Raw genomic sequence first — 22,258 nt, forward strand, 5'->3', positions numbered from 1 at the left:
CACACAACTACAAAGGGCTTCCCGAGGAGGAGGATAATTTTGTTGACTTTTTCTCTCTCAAAACAATTGAAAACCACCGCATGTTAAAGCTGAGCAAGGAGATCGATTTTATTTCACCAGAGCCGAAGGCAGCAACACAAAAGATTGATAGAAATAACAGAAGAGAAGGTAAGCTCCACTAAACTGGTATCCAGCATTGACGGTAGATACAGTAAACACGATTCTGCCTGACCAATCAGTCGTCTGCAGTGTTTTCACGTCACCGTATGGTACCGGGTCCACAGCGCTGGAACCTCAACAGAGCAGGTACCAAAACTAGCACGACTCAACCCCGACTGTCCACGTTTTTGATCGGTGGAATGAGACAAAAAAGTGAGACGAGCTGGGCAGAGCCGCGCTGATACCAGCGGTGGAAATGAGCCATTTGTATGCCCAAGAGCACCTATCTTGGGCATAGGAGCCTGCACAATCTGCCTAGAGGTATCCCCACTGAGGAGCCCATCTTCCCAATACACCTGATGGCCCATCTCAGTCACCAAGTCAGGAGCTTTTCAAATACAAATACTGTATGTAAATAAGTATTTGACAGCAAATATTTTATGAAGTCATAGGATAAAGTTGGTTGGAAAACACATTCACCAATAAATTAAAATTCCTCATATTTGATCTCAAATCACAATATAGCATTGGATTCCCCATACAGTATATGAAAAAAAGGAAAATTCAATTAAGTTTCTACCTAGTTGAGTCAAAAATATACTGTTTTAATATACTTCAGCATAGTGGTGGCCGCCATCTTTAAAGTAGAAGTGATTTTTTGTTGTTAATATAAGTCTAAAATAGATCTATAGTCCCATCGCAATCACTTATATGGAGTGTTTGGTCCATAACACAGGTCTGTCAGTCACAGACCTGAGAGAGAGAGAACTACCTGTCTGAGGGAGATGATTCGCTGCTCAGGGACGAGGGCGGGGAATGCTAACTCCAGCTGCTAACAGGAAGTTAGCCAAAATGACCAAACCACTTACTGCTGCTTTAAGTGATCCATTTTGAGGCATTAGAAGCCATGTGTGAGCTGGGCATACAGCAGATTTGGATTAGGCACCCCCTATTACCCCTAAAACACATGTATGCCATAACTTAACACAATTTACGTTCAGGGTTAAGGTTTTTGGAAATCTGACCTAGACTAATCTTTTGATCTTGTGTTGCCAAATGTATTAAATTAGAACTGCATCACCTTCTCAAGGCCTCCCTCACTGTAGGAGCACTGGGTACAGTAGTCTGGCCGCTGCCTCCCGCCATCACTGGCATGCTCTGGCCTGCCCTGACCGTGGAAATTTCCACTCTGTTGGTCCTTTGTGAGGCAGTTGGGGCCAATGATAACTCGCTGCCCAATATGTCATACAAAGCTCGAGCTGTACGCATGGCCAGAGGTGATAGGTCCTGTAAAACAAAATAACATGAATGAATAAAAAGCTTTTAAAAGACACTGACAGTAGAGTCAGAGGTACATGAAATGATAAAGCAATGCTTATTTTGTAAATTATTATGTGCCAGAGCTCATTAGCTGGATTTTGAAGATATATTCTTTTCATAAAATACATTTTTTAACTATAAAGAAAGTGCAACACAACAATATCCTCTCCATTGAACTCAAATGGATGGGCAGCCATGTGATGTCACGTTCTCTTTTGTATCCTAAAAGGCCAAATAACACGAGAGCTATAATTGTTTCCATATCAAAGAATGCATCTATAAGCTCACAACACGTTCACGTTGCTCCACTACTTGTTGTCAGCTTCACAAGCAAGCCGCAGAATGAGATGAGCGCCGTTTACCTTAGCACAGCGCAAACACCACGCAGCCATCATACATCACTTAAATCCAGTTAGCATTATTATTTAGCATCATTGATCAGTTAAAAAGATTGAGACATTTACAAAAAAGTGGACGCATCACCCGTCGTCACATCAAAAACGGTGACTAATGTTGTCTACCCCACAGTTGAAACAAGAGGCAACTGTTGTCTCAAATAAAATGAAAACCATGTGCCAGTATAATAATTCAAATATACCACGGTTTCACGGTATCAAGGTAAGTTAAGTTATCCTTTATTTATCCCCTTGGGGAAATTCATCCTCTGCATCGCGGACCTTTATGAGTTATTGTAAAATCTGGCTATATAATATTAGATATATAATTTTGTTATATATGAAATTTGTTTAATAACATAATAGAACATTCATTTGGAACATCAGTAAACATTGTATGTTAAGTTAACAGTATAAAAATACTTTTTACTTTTCACAAAATTAAAATAAACGCAGTATCTTCAGTGAGGCTAAACCTGCAGTGTGACGATTTATTTCATCTAATTAATTTTATGTAAAACTAAAACACATCATAATATTAATAATATCAAATAAATGCTTATATTTTGTAAAATCAAATGGACACACTGGACATAAATAGTTTCAATGTTGATCACACACACAGTGACACCCCCCCCCCTCTCTCTCTCTCTCACTACACACAGCCTGTCCCTCCTCCTGTGCTGCTCTCTGCTGATCCTCTCACTACACACAGCCTGTCCCTCCTCCTGTGCTGCTCTCTGCTGATCCTCTCTCACTACACACAGCCTGTCCCTCCTCCTGTGCTGCTCTCTGCTGATCCTCTCTCTCACTACACACAGCCTGTCCCTCCTCCTGTGCTGCTCTCTGCTGATCCTCTCTCCTCCCTCCCTGTGCTTCAGTCACTCACTATGCACACACAGTTTGTACCTCAGTTTGGAGAAGTCTTTCATCATTTTATTATTACTTCTCTTCAGTGGAATAGTTCATACCTCAGTCAAGTAACGTTAATGTAGTTAACGTATAACATTAGCCATGTGATCTGCCTCGGCAGATAGCCTATGAGAGTGTTTATCTGACTTTAACGGTATCTGCTATGAGCTAGATGTTGCCAAATTAGGACGGGTGGTGTTCGTGCAGATTTGCATCATGTTTGTGGTATTGCCTGGTGTGGCAGTCACTGGCTGAGCTTCCTCCTCTAATCTTCCTTGCCATCCGTGCTTAGTTTTAACGTAGCAAAAATATTCCCACGGGGGGAAGTTTCGACGGGGGGAAGTTCTGGGGCTTCGCAGCAGCTAGCCCCTATCTGTACTGCTAACCTAGCTAAACGCTACGTAGCGTAGCGTTTAGCTAGGTTAGCAGTACAGATAGGGGCTACGCAGCAGCCATTATCACGTTGAATAACAATAACCTACAGCCTGCTTAAGCGACCTGGGCCCTCGGGGGAAACAAACAGCTGATACCGTGGGGAAGGTATGACTAGAGGGGATAATGAGATAAATGTGTTACTTACCGGTTGAGGTTGATTAAGTCTCTCCATCATAAGAAGCTCTCAGTCTCCATGCTGTTCTCTGTTCTTCTGCCCGCCAGTGTTTGAACGCTGTGCGCATGCGCACATAACAGTAGCTCCGTGTGTGGAGAACGTGTGGAAAAATGTAAGGAGCCATATGATTGGCTGAAAGCAAACACCTGATTGGCTGATGAATCTGTCAATCAGAATCACACAGCTTTATCAGCCAATGGTGACATTCGTTGACCTGACCGTTAGACGAGTCTCAAAAAGGCAGCGCAGAAATTTCTCTCACAAATGTAGACAGGTTCACAAATGAGAACCAGTTTGTAAATGCACATTGAGCAATTCGCATGATCTGTGAATTTATATTACAAGTGTGCCTCAAAATAATATTTGTGAAGCAGAGCGTGTGCATTTCCGAATTTATATTACAAGTTTGCATAAAAATTATATTTGTGAAGCAGAGCGTGTGCATTTCCGAATTTATATTACAAGTTCGCATAAATATTACATTTGTGAACCAGAGCGTGTGCATTTGTGAAACCGATTGTGTGCATTAGTGAGTCCGAAATACAACTGCGAACCAGACAATGTGCATTTGTAAAACAGATCGTGTGCATTAGTGAGTCCGAAATACAACTGCGAAACAAAGCATGTGCATTCGTGAAAGGTCAAGGACAAGGTCAATAGATATGAGACTATACTGATCCCATAATCATCACACAGGTAGAAAGGATGGCTGGTAACACAGGAGCATCATCATCATCACACAGGTAGAAAGGATGAAGAGTTCAGCATTAGTTTGAACAGAGCAGAAGAAAAGAGGATCCTCACCTCTGCAGATGGGGACAGGGAAGTCCCACACTGAGACACCGGCTGCGTTGTTGACACAAGTGAGGAGCGAGTGTCCGTCCAGGATGTAGCCGGTGACGCAGCGGTAGCGGATCTTGTCGCCCACACTGAACTGTGTTCCATTCAGGATGCCTTTGGGTGGAACGCCTGGATTTCCACAAGAGCTGCTTCGCAACTCTGGGACACGGGAAGAAGGGAAGGCGGTATTGGTTAGAATAATGATATGTGTTATTGTAAAAGATATGCACAAGAACAAGCTTTCTGCCCATTTAGAGTCCAAATAAAGTGATATTGGAAATAGTTTTAGCTAGAGGTGCACCGATCGATCGGCAAGCAATCTGTATCGGCCGATTTTGACCTCAAATATGCGATCGGCTGATTGCCGATATTTCGGCTGATTGCCGATATTTTTTTATATTATTTTTATTTATTTATTTTTATAAAAAAAAGCCCTATCACTAATCAGGCTTTCCAACGATATAAAATACAATGCCAATGGTATTATTAAAGGGGAGAAATAATCAACCTAAAATAACGTTTCCAAACTTTTTTTGAGGAGTTTATATATCGGTGATCGGTGATCGGTAATCGGTGATCGGTCGATGATCGGTTGGGCAGATATTTCCCATAGGCGATCAGTGGCAAAAAACATGATCGGTGCACCCCTAGTTTTAGCTTGGCAGGTAATGATCTTAACATGGTGGTAGAAACCATAAACATAAAGCAGGAATACTGATCAACATAAAGCGTGAATACTGAGAACTCTTGAATAAACGACCTTATATCCAGTACTATGTCCGTATGTTGCTAACTAGCCATCGCACATACTGTACTGTAAAAATCACTCCTTATACAGCGCTACAGTAAATGTAGGAAGGGAAGACAGAACAGTCAGACTGGTAGATTGTTTTTGTAGAGTGCACAGAGAAACTTGCTGGTTATCCAGAATTCAAGCTTCTGAGCTGAGCCAGTTTTCCAGATGGGATTAAAAAGTGTCATTCAAAAATATACAGTATTTTATTCACCAAGAAGTTGATGCCAAAGAAATTTGAAATTGTCACATTTTACGTCCTTGTCACCATTGTATTGCTCTCCTTGGGTCAAAATACTTGATAAACAGTTTGCCAATTTACTGAAAGATTTGATAACACTTCATAATAACTGCACACTATTAAGCATTAGTAGTATTATTAGTAGTATTAGTAAATACTTAAAAATGCATCATTTATAAAGCATTATTCATACATTACTAAGCATTAGTAAGTCATTCATAAACACAGTTGTAAATGTTTTATTCCTGATTAATAAAATAATCTAAGGTATAATGTATTTAAAGATTGTATTTAATCTAATTTATAAATGCTTTGTAAGGCATTGTTAGATGATACTGTTAGATGATGTCATAACTACAGTGACACCGCGGTGATGATGCCTCAGTGATGAAGTCGACAGTGATGATGTCATATTTATGATGGTGCCACAGTGATGTTGTCGACATGATGATGTCATATCTCTGATGATGTCACTCATTGATGCTTCCACTGATGATGTAATATCTGACCGATGATGTCATATTGCAATATGATGTCATGTTCAAGAGTAAGAGTCAGCTCTGCCAGTCCTCTCTAGTTCGTAAATTCACTCAACGGCCTACTTGCAGTAGCTTCCACCAATCTATCAGTCCAATGGAAAAACACCTGTTGTCCACCTACTTAACCTCATCATTAAACAACATAGTCGTGTATTAACAACTAAAAGCTTGGCTTTATGAAAATGAACGTTGCTGAATAATGTTTGCAGTTGATGATCAATACGACCAAATTAGTCTGATCAAGTCCTGTATTGTTCTGTTCATAGCAATAATACGATTTCCTTCTGCTACAGCCTACAGCTTGTGAGTACTACTCATGCAGTCAAGTGTAAGTATTATTTTTGATATGTGCCATATGGTTTTTAAGCTAATTATTCTAACTGGCAAGCCAGGAAACAAACTAACAAACACACAAACAAAACATTTCCCCTTCTATTAGATCAACTGTATATTCATGAGCATTTTGTTTGCGTTTGTTTTTCTGTGTGAGTGGGAGAGAGAGAGAGAGAGAGAGAGAGAGAGAGAGAGAGAGAGAGAGAGAGACAGAGAGAGAGAGAGAGAGAGAGAGAGAGAGACAGAGAGAGAGAGAGAGAGAGAGACACACAGAGAGAGAGAGAGAGAGAGAGAGAGAGACAGAGAGAGAGAGAGAGAGAGAGAGAGAGACAGAGAGAGAGAGAGAGAGAGAGAGAGAGAGAGACAGAGAGAGAGAGAGAGAGAGAGAGACAGAGAGACAGAGAGAGAGAGAGAGAGAGAGAGAGGGAGAGAGAGAGAGAGAGAGAGAGAGAGAGAGAGAGAGCGTGCACATGAATTTGAGGCCCTGATCAGAAAGATGATTTCACAAACAGACACAGCTGTGAAGTCACATTTTCAAATGTTCCTTTCCAGGAATCCTTTACTAATCACATTACTAATCCACTTTACAGTGCAGATGCTCGTATACAGATCCCCCATATGCATGATCTCTGATGAATGCAATATTAATGCCCAGCCATCAACTGGTGGCTGTTTATGAGCCAGATTAAATAGCAACACAGACGAAAACGGCTGGAAAATGGGAGAAAAGGGTGAAATACAGAGAGGATGATCCAACACACCTGTGGTTAGGATTAACAGAGAGAGATTACCCTCAACTGCAAGTGAAAAGCAGTTTACAAAATACAGGAGTGAGGGGGTTTAAGAGTAAATACACACGCTCTCATACCAGAAATAACAATGGCATGAATGTTATCTGCATACAAGCATACATAGAAAAATATAGCGAATGCTGCCGTTGCTCTGCTACATAGTTGTTTTTTTTGGACGCACAATATAAAAGCGTTTTGACTAGGGGTGGGGGGGGGGGAAATCGATACACCATAGTATCGCAATATTTTGCCTGACGATATTGTATCGATATTTGGACGCCAAGTATCAATATACATTTTTTTCTTTTGCAGGCCATGCCATGCCAGGCCACCGGGCATCTGCCCAAAGCGCCCGATGTTGCAGTCCGTGCCTGCAGTGACGTATTGAGTCCAGAGAAGCTTACTAATGTAGCCTACATGTGGGGCAAAAACGCTCCTGTAGGTTCTCCCTCTACAACATCCGCAAAATCCGTCCCTTCCTCACAAGAGAAGCGACTCAACTCCTGGTCCAGTCACTTATCATCCCTCGCCTGGACTACTGCAACGTGCTCCTGGCCGGCCTACCTGCCACCGACATCCGACCGCTTCAGCTCATTCAGAACGCTGCAGCCCGTCTGGTATTCAACCAACCCAAATTATCTCATGTCACTCCCCTCTTCCGGGACCTCCACTGGCTTCCCATCTCAGCTCGCATCAAATTCAAGACACTGGTACTGGCCTACAGGGCAGTACACCAGTCAGCTCCCCGGTACCTGCAATCTATGGTCAGGTTCCAAACCTCCCAGCGCTCCCTTCGCTCCTCCACCAGTGCAGGGCGCCTCGCTCCTCCTTCGCTACGGGGGCTCAAAAGTCGCTCATCCCGATCTCGACTCTTCTCGTCCCTGGCACCCCAATGGTGGAACGAGCTGCCACCTTCGGTCAGGACTGCTGAATCACTGCCGATCTTTCGGAAAAGACTAAAGACTCACCTTTTCAGGCTCCACCCGGGCCCTTCTTGATCTAACTTCTTTCTCTCTCTTTCAAAAAAAAAAAAATCCTAAACTAAAACTCGTACCACTGTTCCTTCAGGATTTGTAGTTGTCATAGACTGTGCTCCATAGTTGATTGCTCTATTGCTGACAAAAAGTGTGTTATTGTAAGTCGCTTTGGATAAAAGCGTCTGCCAAATGACGTAATGTAATGTAATGTAAAAACAAAACAAAACAAAAAAACTGCATGTTTTACTTCCGGTGAGGTCAAGGAAAAGGTAGGAAAAGGAGTTAGACAATATTTCGAAATATCGCAATATTCAATATATGGCAATATCGGCAATATCGCAATACTATCGCATCGTGACTCAAGTATCGTTTTAGTATCGTATCGTGGGCATCTGGTGATTCCCCACCCCTAGTTTTGACCCTGCTTGACTGTTTTCCAGTGCAGCCATGTGCTCTACTGTCCCCTCCATGGAGCTGTGGCACGGCCCAGCAAACATCTCACCCTGGGAGTTGTGGTGAGTCTGTGAAATTCAAATACATTTTGTTTGAAAGATCACATTGGTGGAGCTCAACAAACTGTGACTCGCCACATCAAAGGCTATTGAAATATCTACAAACTCCTGCACACACAGAGCACGGAGCACAGAGCACGGAGCACAGAGCACGGAGCACGGAGCACGGAGCACACAGCACGGAGCACAGAGCACGGAGCACACAGCACGGAGCACAGAGCACGGAGCACACAGCACGGAGCACAGAGCACAGAGCACGGAGCACGAAGCACACAGCACGGAGCCTTTGGAGTTGGCCGAGGAGAACGCCGGTGTGATATTCAGCCGCACATCGAGCACATCCACAGCAGACAGGAAATCATCTGGTCACGGATGGGCGTCGCATGCAATTGGAGGTCATTAAGAACGCTCCATGACCAAGTAAAAAATACATTTTCACAAAGCCTTTCACCACAACACAAGCCATTCGCTTCAGATTAAAACGCTTTACTATGAACAGGACGCGCGTGGTCACTGGAGTATAGCAAATGGAAAGTGCACTTCAACCATTTCATATCAACCCATCCTCTGCATCAGCTGTGTGATGTGAATGCACAAAGAAAAGCTGCCTGATGAGCTGAAGGGATTGAGCAGGGTCCTGAAGGAAAACAAGGTCAGTGTCGTGCCTCAACCTGATATCTCCAAACATTTAAAGGTCCTATCCGTAAGTTCGAACTATTACTGACAACGGTGGCCGTTAAGAGTAACTGCAGGCAGCGTGTGAAGGAGCTGACGCGCGGGCACCATACTCGCACGCGCACAAGCAGCTGCCTGGCAACAGCAGAGGTGTTGGTTGCTTTGTAACGTTAACTCATAAAAGTCACTTGAAAACGGCGACCTGGACAATTTATCGGTCAGATCAGCCTCGAGATGCACAGGAAGGATTCTGGATGAATTATCGGACGTTATTGTGGCATGTTTGGCCGTGTTTTGGCTTACATCAGCTGCGGGGAAATGGATAGGATATTCACGTTACCGTGAGCCAGGAACTACCCTGCTTCCCCTGTATGTACGATACAGTGTACCATGTTTCGTTTTTTAAGTTAAGGAACGGCGCATCATTGGTAATAGAAAACACTTTGTGAACGTTTATTTTCCGGCCAAACTTACGGATAGTACCTTTAAGGAAGTGGGCAAAATTGATTGTTTTTACAATGCACACTTATCAATGGCTTGGTTCTGATTTCTAGAGGACACTAATAAAGTTCTAATGGAGTTTCAATCAAGAAGACTAATGATGAACATTTACTGTTCCGTATTCACTTCTCGTTTCATCCCACCTTCATTCCTCGCTCAGAATAAGCCTGTCAACTTCCGACATGAATTGAATAAGCAGCTGTTTGCCAGCCAGCTGGCCTCAACTATCCAGTGGCATAGAGACACATCTTCACACACCTCCATTGTAAGCGTCCATGGTACGTCCTGATTTACAAGGCATTGCTTGGTAAGCTTCCCTGCTACATCCGCTTCAAACTATATCTGATAGCAGTGTTTCCCACAGGATTTTGAGAATTTGTGGTGGGGACCGCAGACCCCCTAGGGGGGTGCGGGGGCATGCCCCCCTGCGAGATTTTTTTAAACATTTTAAAGTAAAATGCATGAATTTGGTGTACTTTGAGAAAGCTTAAGAGCAAAATTAAAAGGCTAGATCTATGAAGAACATGTCATCATTACTGTGCTGTGGGTTTACAATGACAAACTAAATTTCTCCCTATAGGTCAGGGATACTCAACTTGCTTTGCCACTTTCGTGAAATGATAGAAGGCGAGGGGCCAGTTAATAAACAAACAATATACATTTTTCTGTAGCGGATTGTAGGTTTTTGGGGTGTCAGCTGGAGTTTAGGCTGATGGTGTTGTGCACACCGGATAGTTAGTTAGGTTAAGTTAGTTGGGTTAAGTACATACATAAGTGCCTGGGTAGCGAGCAGATGGCGGTATTTGACAATTTAGCAGCTAAATCATAGATTATTGAAAGATATTCCATATTCCAGACTGAAATGCTATAACAGAAGTATTGGCCAGAATGACATTTATTGGACACTTATTCAGCGGATATCTTGCATGTTGCGTTCAGGTGCACTGTAAAAAAAAAAAAAAAAAATGTGGGTCAACATCTTATTGTGGCGGTCAAAATATTATTGTGGGGGCCCGCCACAAATTCCTTTATGTATGGGAAACATTGGATAGAAAACAACCTCAATCTTAGATCCAACACCTGGTTGCGTCTTGAAGTAGCCCCAGTGTGAACTGAATCTGATCCAACACCTGGTTGCATCTTGAAGTACCTCCAGTGTGAACTGAATCTGATCCAACACCTGGTTGCATCTTGAAGTAGCCCCAGTGTGAACTGAATCTGATCCAACACCTGGTTGCGTCTTGAAGTAGCCCCAGTGTGAACTGAATCTGATCCAACACCTGGTTGCGTCTTGAAGTAGCCCCAGTGTGAACTGAATCTGATCCAACACCTGGTTGCATCTTGAAGTAGCCCCAGTGTGAACTGAATCTGATCCAACACCTGGTTGCATCTTGAAGTAGCCCCAGTGTGAACTGAATCTGATCCAACACCTGGTTGCATCTTGAAGTAGCCCCAGTGTGAACTGAATCTGATCCAACACCTGGTTGCATCTTGAAGTAGCCCCAGTGTGAACTGAATCTGATCCAACACCTGGTTGCGTCTTGAAGTAGCCCCAGTGTGAACTGAATCTGATCCAACACCTGGTTGCATCTTGAAGTAGCCCCAGTGTGAACTGAATCTGATCCAACACCTGGTTGCATCTTGAAGTAGCCCCAGTGTGAACTGAATCTGATCCAACACCTGGTTGCATCTTGAAGTAGCCCCAGTGTGAACTGAATCTGATCCAACACCTGGTTGCATCTTGAAGTAGCCCCAGTGTGAACTGAATCTGATCCAACACCTGGTTGCGTCTTGAAGTAGCCCCAGTGTGAACTGAATCTGATCCAACACCTGGTTGCATCTTGAAGTACCCCCAGTGTGAACTGAATCTGATCCAACACCTGGTTGCATCTTGAAGTAGCCCCAGTGTGAACTGAATCTGATCCAACACCTGGTTGCGTCTTGAAGTAGCCCCAGTGTGAACTGAATCTGATCCAACACCTGGTTGCATCTTGAAGTAGCCCCAGTGTGAACTGAATCTGATCCAACACCTGGTTGCATCTTGAAGTAACCCCAGTGTGAACTGAATCTGATCCAACACCTGGTTGCATCTTGAAGTAGCCCCAGTGTGAACTGAATCTGATCCAACACCTGGTTGCATCTTGAAGTAACCCCAGTGTGAACTGAATCTGATCCAACACCTGGTTGCATCCTGAAGTAGCCCCAGTGTGAACTGAATCTGATCCAACACCTGGTTGCATCTTGAAGTAGCCCCAGTGTGAACTGAATCTGATCCAACACCTGGTTGCATCTTGAAGTAGCCCCAGTGTGAACTGAATCTGATCCAACACCTGGTTGCATCTTGAAGTAGCCCCAGTGTGAACTGAATCTGATCCAACACCTGGTTGCATCTTGAAGTAGCCCCAGTGTGAACTGAATCTGATCCAACACCTGGTTGCATCTTGAAGTAGCCCCAGTGTGAACTGAATCTGATCCAACACCTGGTTGCATCTTGAAGTAGCCCCAGTGTGAACTGAATCTGATCCAACACCTGGTTGCATCTTGAAGTAGCCCCAGTGTGAACTGAATCTGATCCAACACCTGGTTGCATCTTGAAGTACCTCCAGTCTGAACTGAATCTGGTCAAAGAAACTTCTCTTATTTTGGCCCCTGGTCCTGGAATGACCTGCAGTCCAGTCTTAAATTGGCCTCTCTGGTTTCTTTATCAGGTTTCAAACAATACCTTTCTGAATCCCTAGCCTCTACTTGCTCCTGTTTTGCTGCATAATTCTTATATTTAGGTCCTTTGCATACTGTCAAAACAAGGAAGCCATTGAGAATTGGCGAGAAGAAAAATGTGGATCTAGCTGTCAAGGAAATAAGTTGGAGTGTTCATCTTCCGTATATACGATCTTTTTGTGTAACCATGCACGCGACATAGGAGAACGCGAGGATTGGAGGGGGGGTTTCTGTTTTCCCCCGTTTTGGGCGTGGTTTCTGAATGATGACGCGTTACGCAGTGTCTCTATACCAACAAGTTATCTAATGAATATATATTACTTATTATTTAGACCATTTTAACTTGACAACATCAACTTTCTAAATTGGCCCTAGCCAATGCGACTAGATTTTACGTATTGGCGAGTGACTCTCAGAGGCTGTCCGCCACATGCTGAGTAATGTTTGTACCATCTGTGGTTTCTCCTCTCCTTATCACATCTGCCTGCTGTGTCTGAATTTCACAGAGGTGGGAGCTGAGCACTCCTAAACTCACACACACACACAGACACACACACACACACACACACACACACACACACACACACACAAATCAGCCATCCACCGTCTAAGGGTGTCTGCCCACTATAAGCGATACATTCGTATGGAGTCGCCTTCGCCCTGTTAAGCCCTGCCCCGCTGGTCTCTTGGTGCTGCAGTTAATAGCAGGAAATAGCAACAGGCCGTCTCGGTTGAGTGATTCGCTCGAAACCCAAATTGCATCGGGCTTAATAATTTGTCTTTGTCAAAGTGGACTTTTAATTGTTCTACTACCACTTTTTCAAAAACTTTGGAGACAGCTGGTAATACTAACTAAACTTTGGAGACAGCTGGTAATACTAACTAAACTTTGGAGACAGCTGGTAATACTAACTAAACTTTGGAGACAGCTGGTAATACACTAATTGGCCTATAGTTGCTAACTTCCTGGCGGTCACCCGATTTAAATATAGGGGTCACAAAGGCAGATTTCAATGAAGATGGAAAGACAGACTCGTTCAAGGATTGATTTACAATTAAGCAATATAGCATGAGAGCCTGTGTGTTGTGGCAAATATATCCCGCTGCTCAGCTGTTATAACTGCTGAGCAGCGGGATATATGCCACAACACACGCAGCTCGAGTGCTATATTGCTTTTATAAAACGGTTTCCAAGTATGATAATATAATAATAATAATAATACTATAAGTCCGACTGGCATGTCATTCTGATAGAGTCAGTTGAAACACTACTGTAAGGCGGGACCGCAAGAACGTGCGGGTGATTTGATTGGATCGTTCTGGAGACTGAAGTTGACATTGGCCAATCCTGGCGCTTGCTGAGAAGCTGAGAGCTTTCTGGAAAGCCTGACACGCAGCTCGAGCGCAGCGCTGCATTCTCAGCGCTTGCTGAGAAGCTGAGAGCTTTTCTGCAAAGCCCAACACCAACTAACGTTACGGGGTTAAATGCGGGGTTAAAGGCGGGGTTAACAGCCTTTTTTTTTGCAAAGAAGACATTAGCCCGCGTCTATTCTTGTACAAAACATAATTTTCTGCGAAGTATTAGTAAAGTTATAAGCGAAGATCGATTCACAAGGATCTGACAGCTGTCTCCGCCATTTGTTTTTTCTACATTGTCATTTGAGGTAACCAAAGCCTTTTAGTAAGAGAGTTGCCATGGCAACTAATAACCCATAGCCATGGGTTATTGGAGTAGGTTACTGGATTTATACAATGGCTGTGAACCAATCAGATTGCTTGATTTGAGAGAGCCGTTTTATAATGTGCGTTATAGGGGGGGCCAGACCGTATAATCTTTTTAAAAATGCAGAGTTGTGCTGAGTTCTTTGTTTAAGTTTCTTGGGGCCGTTTTGACTCTTTCTGTCTTTATTTTTGGTTTCCAGTGTGGCCAGGCCCGTAGCCAGGGTTTGAGAAATACCGAGGTCATTTTAGCGCGGTGTGGGGGGCCCAGGGGAAAATAGCATAGAAAATGTTGTCCATTTTAAAGTCAAATGCTTTAATCTGGTGTACTTTGAGAGCAAAATTACTGTGCTGTTGCTTTAAAATGATTTAAAAAAAAATGTCTCGCCATATAATATAATTTATATTCTGCATACAGGTCACATGGCAGAATACTGCTCAATTAAATACAATGGCCCATCTACACAAACATCACTTACAGGGGAGTTACTTACCCATTCACTTCAATAGAACTGTCCCCAAAGTCTAGCCCCAATGCAAAATTTGAACGTTGTGGTGAGTTATGTCTCTTCCTTCTATATAGCACACAGAGAGGAAGCAAATTGTTGCATTTCTGATCAACTGTCATATATCATGTTATTTATGAGGGCTTTAAAACATCAATGACAGATGAATAGATCTGGGGGCCGGGGCTATTTTTTTTTTTTTTTTGGGGTGAAAATACCGAGGTCATGACCTCGGTGTCCTCAATGGTAGTTACCAGTGTGGCAAGAGTAAACAAAGAATGGGGTATATTATCAATTTGTTGCTGGGGCAGGCAAAGATGGCTGTGTACAGGAGTAGGAAGAGGAAAGTAGATGCAGACGTCCAAGTAGGCCTTGTCATCTTGTTTAAGGCTTTAGTTAGGGCGAGAATATCCATAGACTATGAGTACTACAGAATAATACAGGATCTAGGCTTGTTTCAGAGCAAGTTGTGCTTGGAGGAAGCTGTGTGCAGGCTGGAGGGACGAGAGTTGTTTTTTTATGTATGATTTTGTGTATGATTGTCCATGACTGCATTGATTTGTGCTGATTGGTTTTGTTGACTGCTGTTTGGATTGCAATGGTTTTGATTGGTTTTGTTTGTGCTTTGTTTTTCTGACTGTTTTTCGGGTTGTGAAAGTCTTGTTTGACTTCTGCCTTGCCCTGATTAATTGATGATCTACATGTTGTAGCTCTCTTTTTTCATCTCTCTCAAATGAAAAGAAACTAACCCCTTGCTGCCTACAACACAATCCTACAGCCAGAGGCGGAACTCACCATCTTCGGCTGCTCCTCTTTGAACTTCCCTACAGCTGTGCAACAGTCTCTTGACACTGGGGACAACTGTTGCCAAGAGACTCATTCTGAAGGAGTGGAAGTCCTCCTCTCCCCCCCTTTTTTCGGGTATGGCTGATGGACATGATTTCTGTTATACAGATGGAGAGACTCAGGTCCCTGAGGACCAACTCGCTTGGGGAGGTTCTCAACTATCTGGGAAGCGGTACTGGCCCATTTTGACGAGGTTAAGAATGACAGGGGACTGAGGTTGGGGGTGATGGTTGACTTGCCCGGCTGGTGTCTTGTGGACCCCTTGCGTGAGATCCCAACCACTTTATCTATTACATACATAAGCGCCTTGAGCAGCTGGTAGCACCACATTGCAATGTTCAATGTCAATGTATGCCTTTTTTTTGTTTTTTGTTTTTCCCTGTGTCTGAGCCTGTCTGTCTTGTATTGTCTCGTGTATTGTATTGTTTAATACAAAATTGAAAATAAAATATTGGGTGGACAATCTAACCCCTTGCTGCCTCCCAGGTGCAACAGTAGTACCCTCACTCTCTCTCTCCCTATATAGGTTGAGGCCACGTCTCGTCATAGACGCTGGTTTAGCTGGCTCAGCCTGGCTGGGGGCATGGTCAGGGTGGGGTAAAAACCCCGTTCTATGCAATCAGCAAAGTTAGAATTTAGCCCAGCCCAGGCAGACACGATCGGGGATTTAACCACCACAGTAAACGCACATCTGAGCAGACGTCTTGTGTTCTGCTCTAGAACCCCCAAACCTGTAGTTTAGAGCTGCAGCACCGTCTTTTGGTGAGTTCAGCCCATGAGATATATGGGCGGTTTTACCCCACTCGCGCGCCAGCCGTTTAACATTTTGTGGGCGTTCCCAGACATGCGGACTGTCTCTATGAGCTATAGTTTTGTAGTTATAGTGTTAGTATTAGCCTATTACAGTAAATGTACTACAATTAATGGTTGTCTTAGTGTCGTGTTGTTGGTGTTATTAGAATTAGTGTTTGTCTTCACATTAATTACATATTAGTATTAATGTTACGGTTAGTGATAGTATATTTACATATATGTAACCTGTGTTTTTCCCCACATGTGCACAAAGCGATGTCACCAACGTGAGTGGCACTGCAGCCTGCAGCCACTTCAGCCATAACCACAAAATTACAAAATGACTTTCAAACAAACTGTTAGAATATAACGAGAGATGTTCGCGAGTGTAGAAAGCCCCGTGAAGTAGCGTGGAAAGCCGTCCTCCTTGTTTTGGGTCTGTTGCTAGGCAGAGCGAAACGGTTTATGGCAGCTGTAAACCGTTGCTAGGCAGAGCGAAATGGTTTACAGCCGTAGCAACAGACCAAAAAACAGCTTTCCTCGCTACTTTCTGCTCTCACGAACATCTCTCGTTATATTCTAACAGTTTGTTTGAAAGTATTTTTGTAATTTTGTGGTTATGGCCGAAGTGGCTGCCGTAAACCGTTTCGTTTCACTTCCTGATCTGCCCGGCCCGCACACAGACTATAATCATCAAGACAGCAGTCGCCAATTCACTCGGCGTTGGTCTCATCTGCTATTAGAGGTAAGATGTGAGGCATCGATATTCAATTTAGACTGTTTAATAACAATTGAAAAAGTGTATCATTTCAGCAATTAGGCTATATATTTGAACAGACATATAGAAAAATGATCAGTCATTCACTGCGATAATCATGACTTTCAGGCAGCTGTGCACGACAGAGCTGTGTGAACAAACAAAAGACCTGCTCTGGCAACAAGCAAATGTTTGGAGAAACTCACCCAAGGTCACTAATTAAAAAGTAATGTAATTATAGCAGCACTGACTTCATGCCCTTTGGAGTATGGAAAGTCATACCTAATAATGACTCTGACAGACGGGCCCTTGAATTAATTCCCAGGATGTGTGGCTGATCTTTGAAGCACTTGATTCAGATAAGGCATTATATTATGATATATATATTAATTATAGATTAATAGATTAATTAATAGATTAATATATTATATTATATAAGGCATTACAAATACAAGGAAAATCTAAGCCTAAACTGCAGCTAACCCTATTGGGAAAAAAGAGAACGACTTTGACTAACAGCCTGCGTTTCCCCCCTTTATGAGGGGGTTGGAAGAATCCCCTAAAGAAATCAAGTGTTTTAGATACAGCCTCGCCCTGAGCTAACGAGTGCGCCTGACTGCTAACCTTGCTTGCAAGATGGATATAACCTCGCAAGATCAAAAGAGATTCTCTCGACGTAATCCATCTTGATATGCACAGGCAGTTAAGATGATTGGCTCAGAAACCCGAACCATGGCCGGCTCGTCGAATCAGCGGCAGCCTTAGGCGGGCTTTCTGTGTGACGCTACTGAGAAGCGTCTGGGCAAGTAGTGGGTACATGGTCTTTGTAGTTCTTTTCACTCCGCCACGGAAGCGAAAGGTAGCGAGGCTATCGTAGATGCAGCAATAACTTCAGTTATTTCTCAACTGGACAGCATTTCCAAAATATCAAAACGTTTATTAATCCAATCTAATTATTAATCGCTCATGCGTTAGTTTGTGGAAATTCCCGTGCAATAATCATAACTCTGGCCCCAGCCCACATCACTCTAGCCGGAGCACATGTTAGCCTACATTAGCTTCCACAAAACACACACACACAAAGCTGCGCAAAAGCGCTTTACGTTCTTATACGGAGATAGCGAGGCAGCATAGTAAATAAACACACGTGGCACTGCGCTCCGTTTTCATCAATGAACTATTAATAGCGCAAGGGATGGCCAAACACTCCTGGCTGCTGTTAGCCGCTAATTAGCAACAAACATTTCAACAGGTCCTCCGGCCGCAAACGTTACGTCAGAGGCATGGCGATCTGATTGGTTGAAGTTAACACGCACCAGCGGTGATAGACAGATGGGTCATCCAATCACCTGCCAAGTAGCTTGGAAAAAGTGCCCGCCTCCGTCAGCGGGTTGGATTACTGCATTCCCAGATGGACTGGTTTAGTGAAACGTAATGTGAATGACTCCAGGAGCCTGAATAAATTGTTGATATAGCTCAACCTTGAGAAAACAGGTGCTGGGAAACACAGAGGGGGCTGCCTGCTGCTAAACTTCATGATACCCCGTAAACTGATTTGACGATGAGCGCGCAAAACAAATGCAAACAACGCTAATGCTGGAGGAGCACTGTTAACCTTGAAAAGCATCTCTATCCCTCTAACCCAGGGGTTGTCAATTATTTTCCCCGGGGGGGCCACATGAGAAACCCAGATTGTTGCCGGGGGCCAAAGAAATATTGTCATGCCGTAACCTCTAATTTTGTCACTAGATTAAATGATAGAAAACATACTGTGTGCTTATTCTTCAGCATTTATTATATTGAAAATCACTCAAAACAGCCAATTGATGTCATCTTGTTTGATTTTTCTAGCTTCATAAGTCAAATGGTGTGGTTTGTCAGAACCATCATGAGGTGCTTCTGATGTCCAGGTCTGCTCTAACCCATCTTCAAACTAAAGCCTGGTTCAACAAGAAACATCACAGCAAACAAACGTCTCATCCTGCATCTCGAGTCTCTCGACCAATCAGAGAAAGCTTTGGGCCACTCAGGTTGCAGACCTCTACTCAGAACGGTGTCAGCCAGATGGCGCCTGGCTGCTGGCGGCCGCTCTTTGGGCGAGTCTGCATGGGGCTCGTTCGTTTCGGTTGTGAGCTCAGCTGGAATGAAGCTGCGTGCGATTGTGGGCTTTCTGCCGGTGTTTCAAAGTGTGTTGCACCCATAATCTATTATGCAAATTTGCAATCCCCCACCGCCAGCTCCCAGCGCGAAAGCGAAAGCGTTTTCGCCAATCCATTTTACAGTATGAGAATGGTTTCCTCGCGCGTTCCCCTGCAGTTTTGGCTCGGCTTTTTCTAGTCTGGAGAGCACTGTCGACACTTAGTGGGTCGGTGGAATGGGTTGTACACGTTAGGTGGCTCCTATATTTTTATAGGAGACGTGGGGGGCGTTGATCCACGTCCCACCGTCAATTTTTTTTTTTTTTTTTTGACGAGTTGACTCGTCAACGGCAGTCAACCGTTGGATTTTTTTTCTCGTCGACGGCAGTGAACGTGTTAATCACACTATTCACTATTTAGTGAAAGCATGTTTTAATTTAGGCACAGACATCCCATTTATTTTTAAATCTACCTGGTTTGCGCCTGCCTGTCTGACTCACCCCCTTAAATCTGGGGGTGAGCCTTTATTTGTTTGGCAAAACCAAGGATTAAAAGCTAACTACAGAGCGAACTCTTCTCTTTACTCTTCACTTTAACAATGTCACAGCTGCTACAACCCACAGGCTCGTCAATGCTTTTCCATTATGCTATATGGCCATATGCTAGTTTTCGACCTAGCCTTGTTTGTGGTTTTTTTTTCAGATTTTCCCACATTTTCTCATCTAATTATCCTTGGGCAATTTATCCCCATGCTGCCCTATTGGCTGCTCCAGTCGCTGCTCCACCCTCTGCCGATCTGGGGAGAGCCGAGACTAGCACCATGCTAGTGGGAGGATCACGCTATTCCCACCAGTTCCCTGCCACCCCGACCAGGCGCCCCGGCCGACCAGAGGAGGCGCTAGTGCAGCGACCAGGACACACAGCCCCCAATCCGGCTTCCCACCCTCGGGCACAGCCAATCGTGCCTGTAGGGACGGCGCCCAACCAAGCCTGAGGTAACACATGGATACGAACCTGCGACCCTCGGCTGGGTTAAAGCAATGACGCCCGTGAACAGTGAAAAGGCTACAGCAGTGGGCCTCAGCCATCATAACACAAGCCCCTATGAAGGTTTGACCTTTGACTCATTCACACCCAGCGGGAGCATGACAGGCTTACATTAGCCCTCCTCACAGAGGTAGACAGGCTTACATTAGCCCTCATCACAGAGGTAGCGTGTGAGTTATGGGAACTAAATAAACGAGGTAGATTTCTCTCTATTTATTTCACCTGTATATCTAATGACTTAGTAGAAGAAGATAGAAGTATGACGGAGTGGCGCTGTTTGCAGCACACTTTCCCCACAGGGGGGCGCTGTGTAGACGGCCTCGTCTGCCTGGGTGCTTTCCTAGCTGGATGGCTGACTATAGAGCTACCGGCCTGCCTGGCTGGCTTTTCATGCGGGAGGGGGATAAGAATATTGGCTGAACCTACATTAGATCACAAGGAGGCACAGCAAACTGGTAAGCAACACACGGACACACACACCTAGATTCTGCATTGACAGAAAGGGAGAAATTATGAAAAGATTCTCAAATAGAATAAAATTGGAAAATGTATGTTTTATGGGTCAGTTGTCCTACAAAGATTCGGTGCAAGTACATCCAAGCAGGTTTTCAATAGTCGTTGCAATGTTTGCGTTGCAAATACACAACCTTCAACAAAGGGCAAACAGATAACATTATCCACAGCTACATGACCAGTAGGCAGCAGAAGTATACATTTTATTTTCTTCCATTGTCAATCAAACTACTCAACACAACAGTAAGAGATGATGCACAACACTCCAGTGTTTCATATTCTCTAGGGCAGCAGTGCAATATTAACTTTTTCATTTCAAACTATTTGGGGGGATGGCTAATGTTTCTTTGTAAAGGGCTGGTGCAATATCACATAATCTTGGTATATGTTTCTTTTTTTTTACGTATAAGGACAGTGGCATTGACTGTTACATGTAGTTTGATTGGACTGTGTGCGTGTGTGTGTGTATGTATGTGTATAGATAGTATTCTGTTACATCACCACACGGCCATCTTGGTAGGAAAACAACAGGTGATTGTGATCAATTAACAGGTGATTACAATCAAGTGACACTTACAGCCAATGAGCTGTGTGTACAGAGAGCTGCAGGGATGACGTATTTTTGTAGTCAGAACGCGGAAGTCCCGGACTTCCTGGTTCTTCACTGTTTCTGTCTATGGGATTTTTGAATGGGTTTTTGCCGCGATGCTTCTAATAATCTCTCTGGGCAACGCTGGCTTAATCAAACGCGAACCAGCGTTCAGCGGATAATCTTCACACATGAGGACCACTTTCATGAGTTTTGTAGCGTAAATGCGAGCCCTAGAAGTAAAAAGCTCGAGCTAAGCTAATCCAGAACTACACACTGTCGCATAGGCTTCCACGTCACGTCAGCACTCAACGTGGACTGTTGTTGATGTGTGCACTGATTACCCCGGGCTGAACGGGGCTGAACCAGGTGAGGGAAAGATAATTTCCGTGTTCGTCCTTTGAAGTGGTGACGTTATTGACGTTTATACAACAGGTAGTTCCGGCCGAGCAATTTGATTGGACAAGAGGGATCCTACGAGTGCCGTTATTTCATGATAACGCACTGGCGCTTCACTGAGTGTAGATCACTCCGCTTCACAGCTGCCCTAATCAACAAAATGCTTCACAGCTGTAGAGTAGACAGTAGTAAAGTAGACAGCCTGCAGTTAATTAGGCTGATTAGGCTACATTTTCAGCAAAGCAGAAAGCTGAGGGGACTATTTTTGTTGGCGGAGGAATAAATACAGAAATCATATATTTTCTCAGCTTTTTGTAATTTTTTTAATCAGCTTTGTTTAGTAGAACTGTTGTATAAAAGCAATATCACACTCGAGGTCGTGCTGTTGTTGTCTAATATCGGCACTGCTGTGATTACCTTCGGCACTCGGCCTGCGGCCTCGTGCCTACGACCGAATCACAGCAGTGCCAATATTAGCCAACAACCGCACTCCCTCTCGTGTGATATTGCTTATATATATCCCCATCGACTCAACAGTGTAGTCTCATTTAGCTGTTTGCTAGCTAGCCGCCCATTTAACGGCACGTAAAAGCTTCAAAACTCATAAAAGTGGTCCTCGTGTGTGAAGATGATATT

At 43.8% G+C, this 22,258-nt stretch overlaps 1 protein-coding gene across 1 annotated transcript in view; it reads right to left on the reverse strand.

Annotated features, from left to right (window-relative positions):
* LOC310800114 (CUB and sushi domain-containing protein 3-like) overlaps positions 1-22,258 on the reverse strand; it is a gene marked incomplete at both ends in the record, with an annotated part of 662,783 nt that overhangs the window by 493,948 nt on the left and 146,577 nt on the right. The window contains one exon of the mRNA XM_083662685.1: positions 4,201-4,395. Within this exon, the coding sequence (XP_083518811.1) occupies positions 4,201-4,395 (195 nt within the window). The remainder of the gene's footprint in view (positions 1-4,200; positions 4,396-22,258) is intronic.

The sequence above is a fragment of the Poromitra crassiceps genome (genome assembly GCF_964638095.1).
Source record: "Poromitra crassiceps genome assembly, chromosome: 29".
NCBI classification, from domain to species: Eukaryota; Metazoa; Chordata; class Actinopteri; order Beryciformes; family Melamphaidae; genus Poromitra; species Poromitra crassiceps.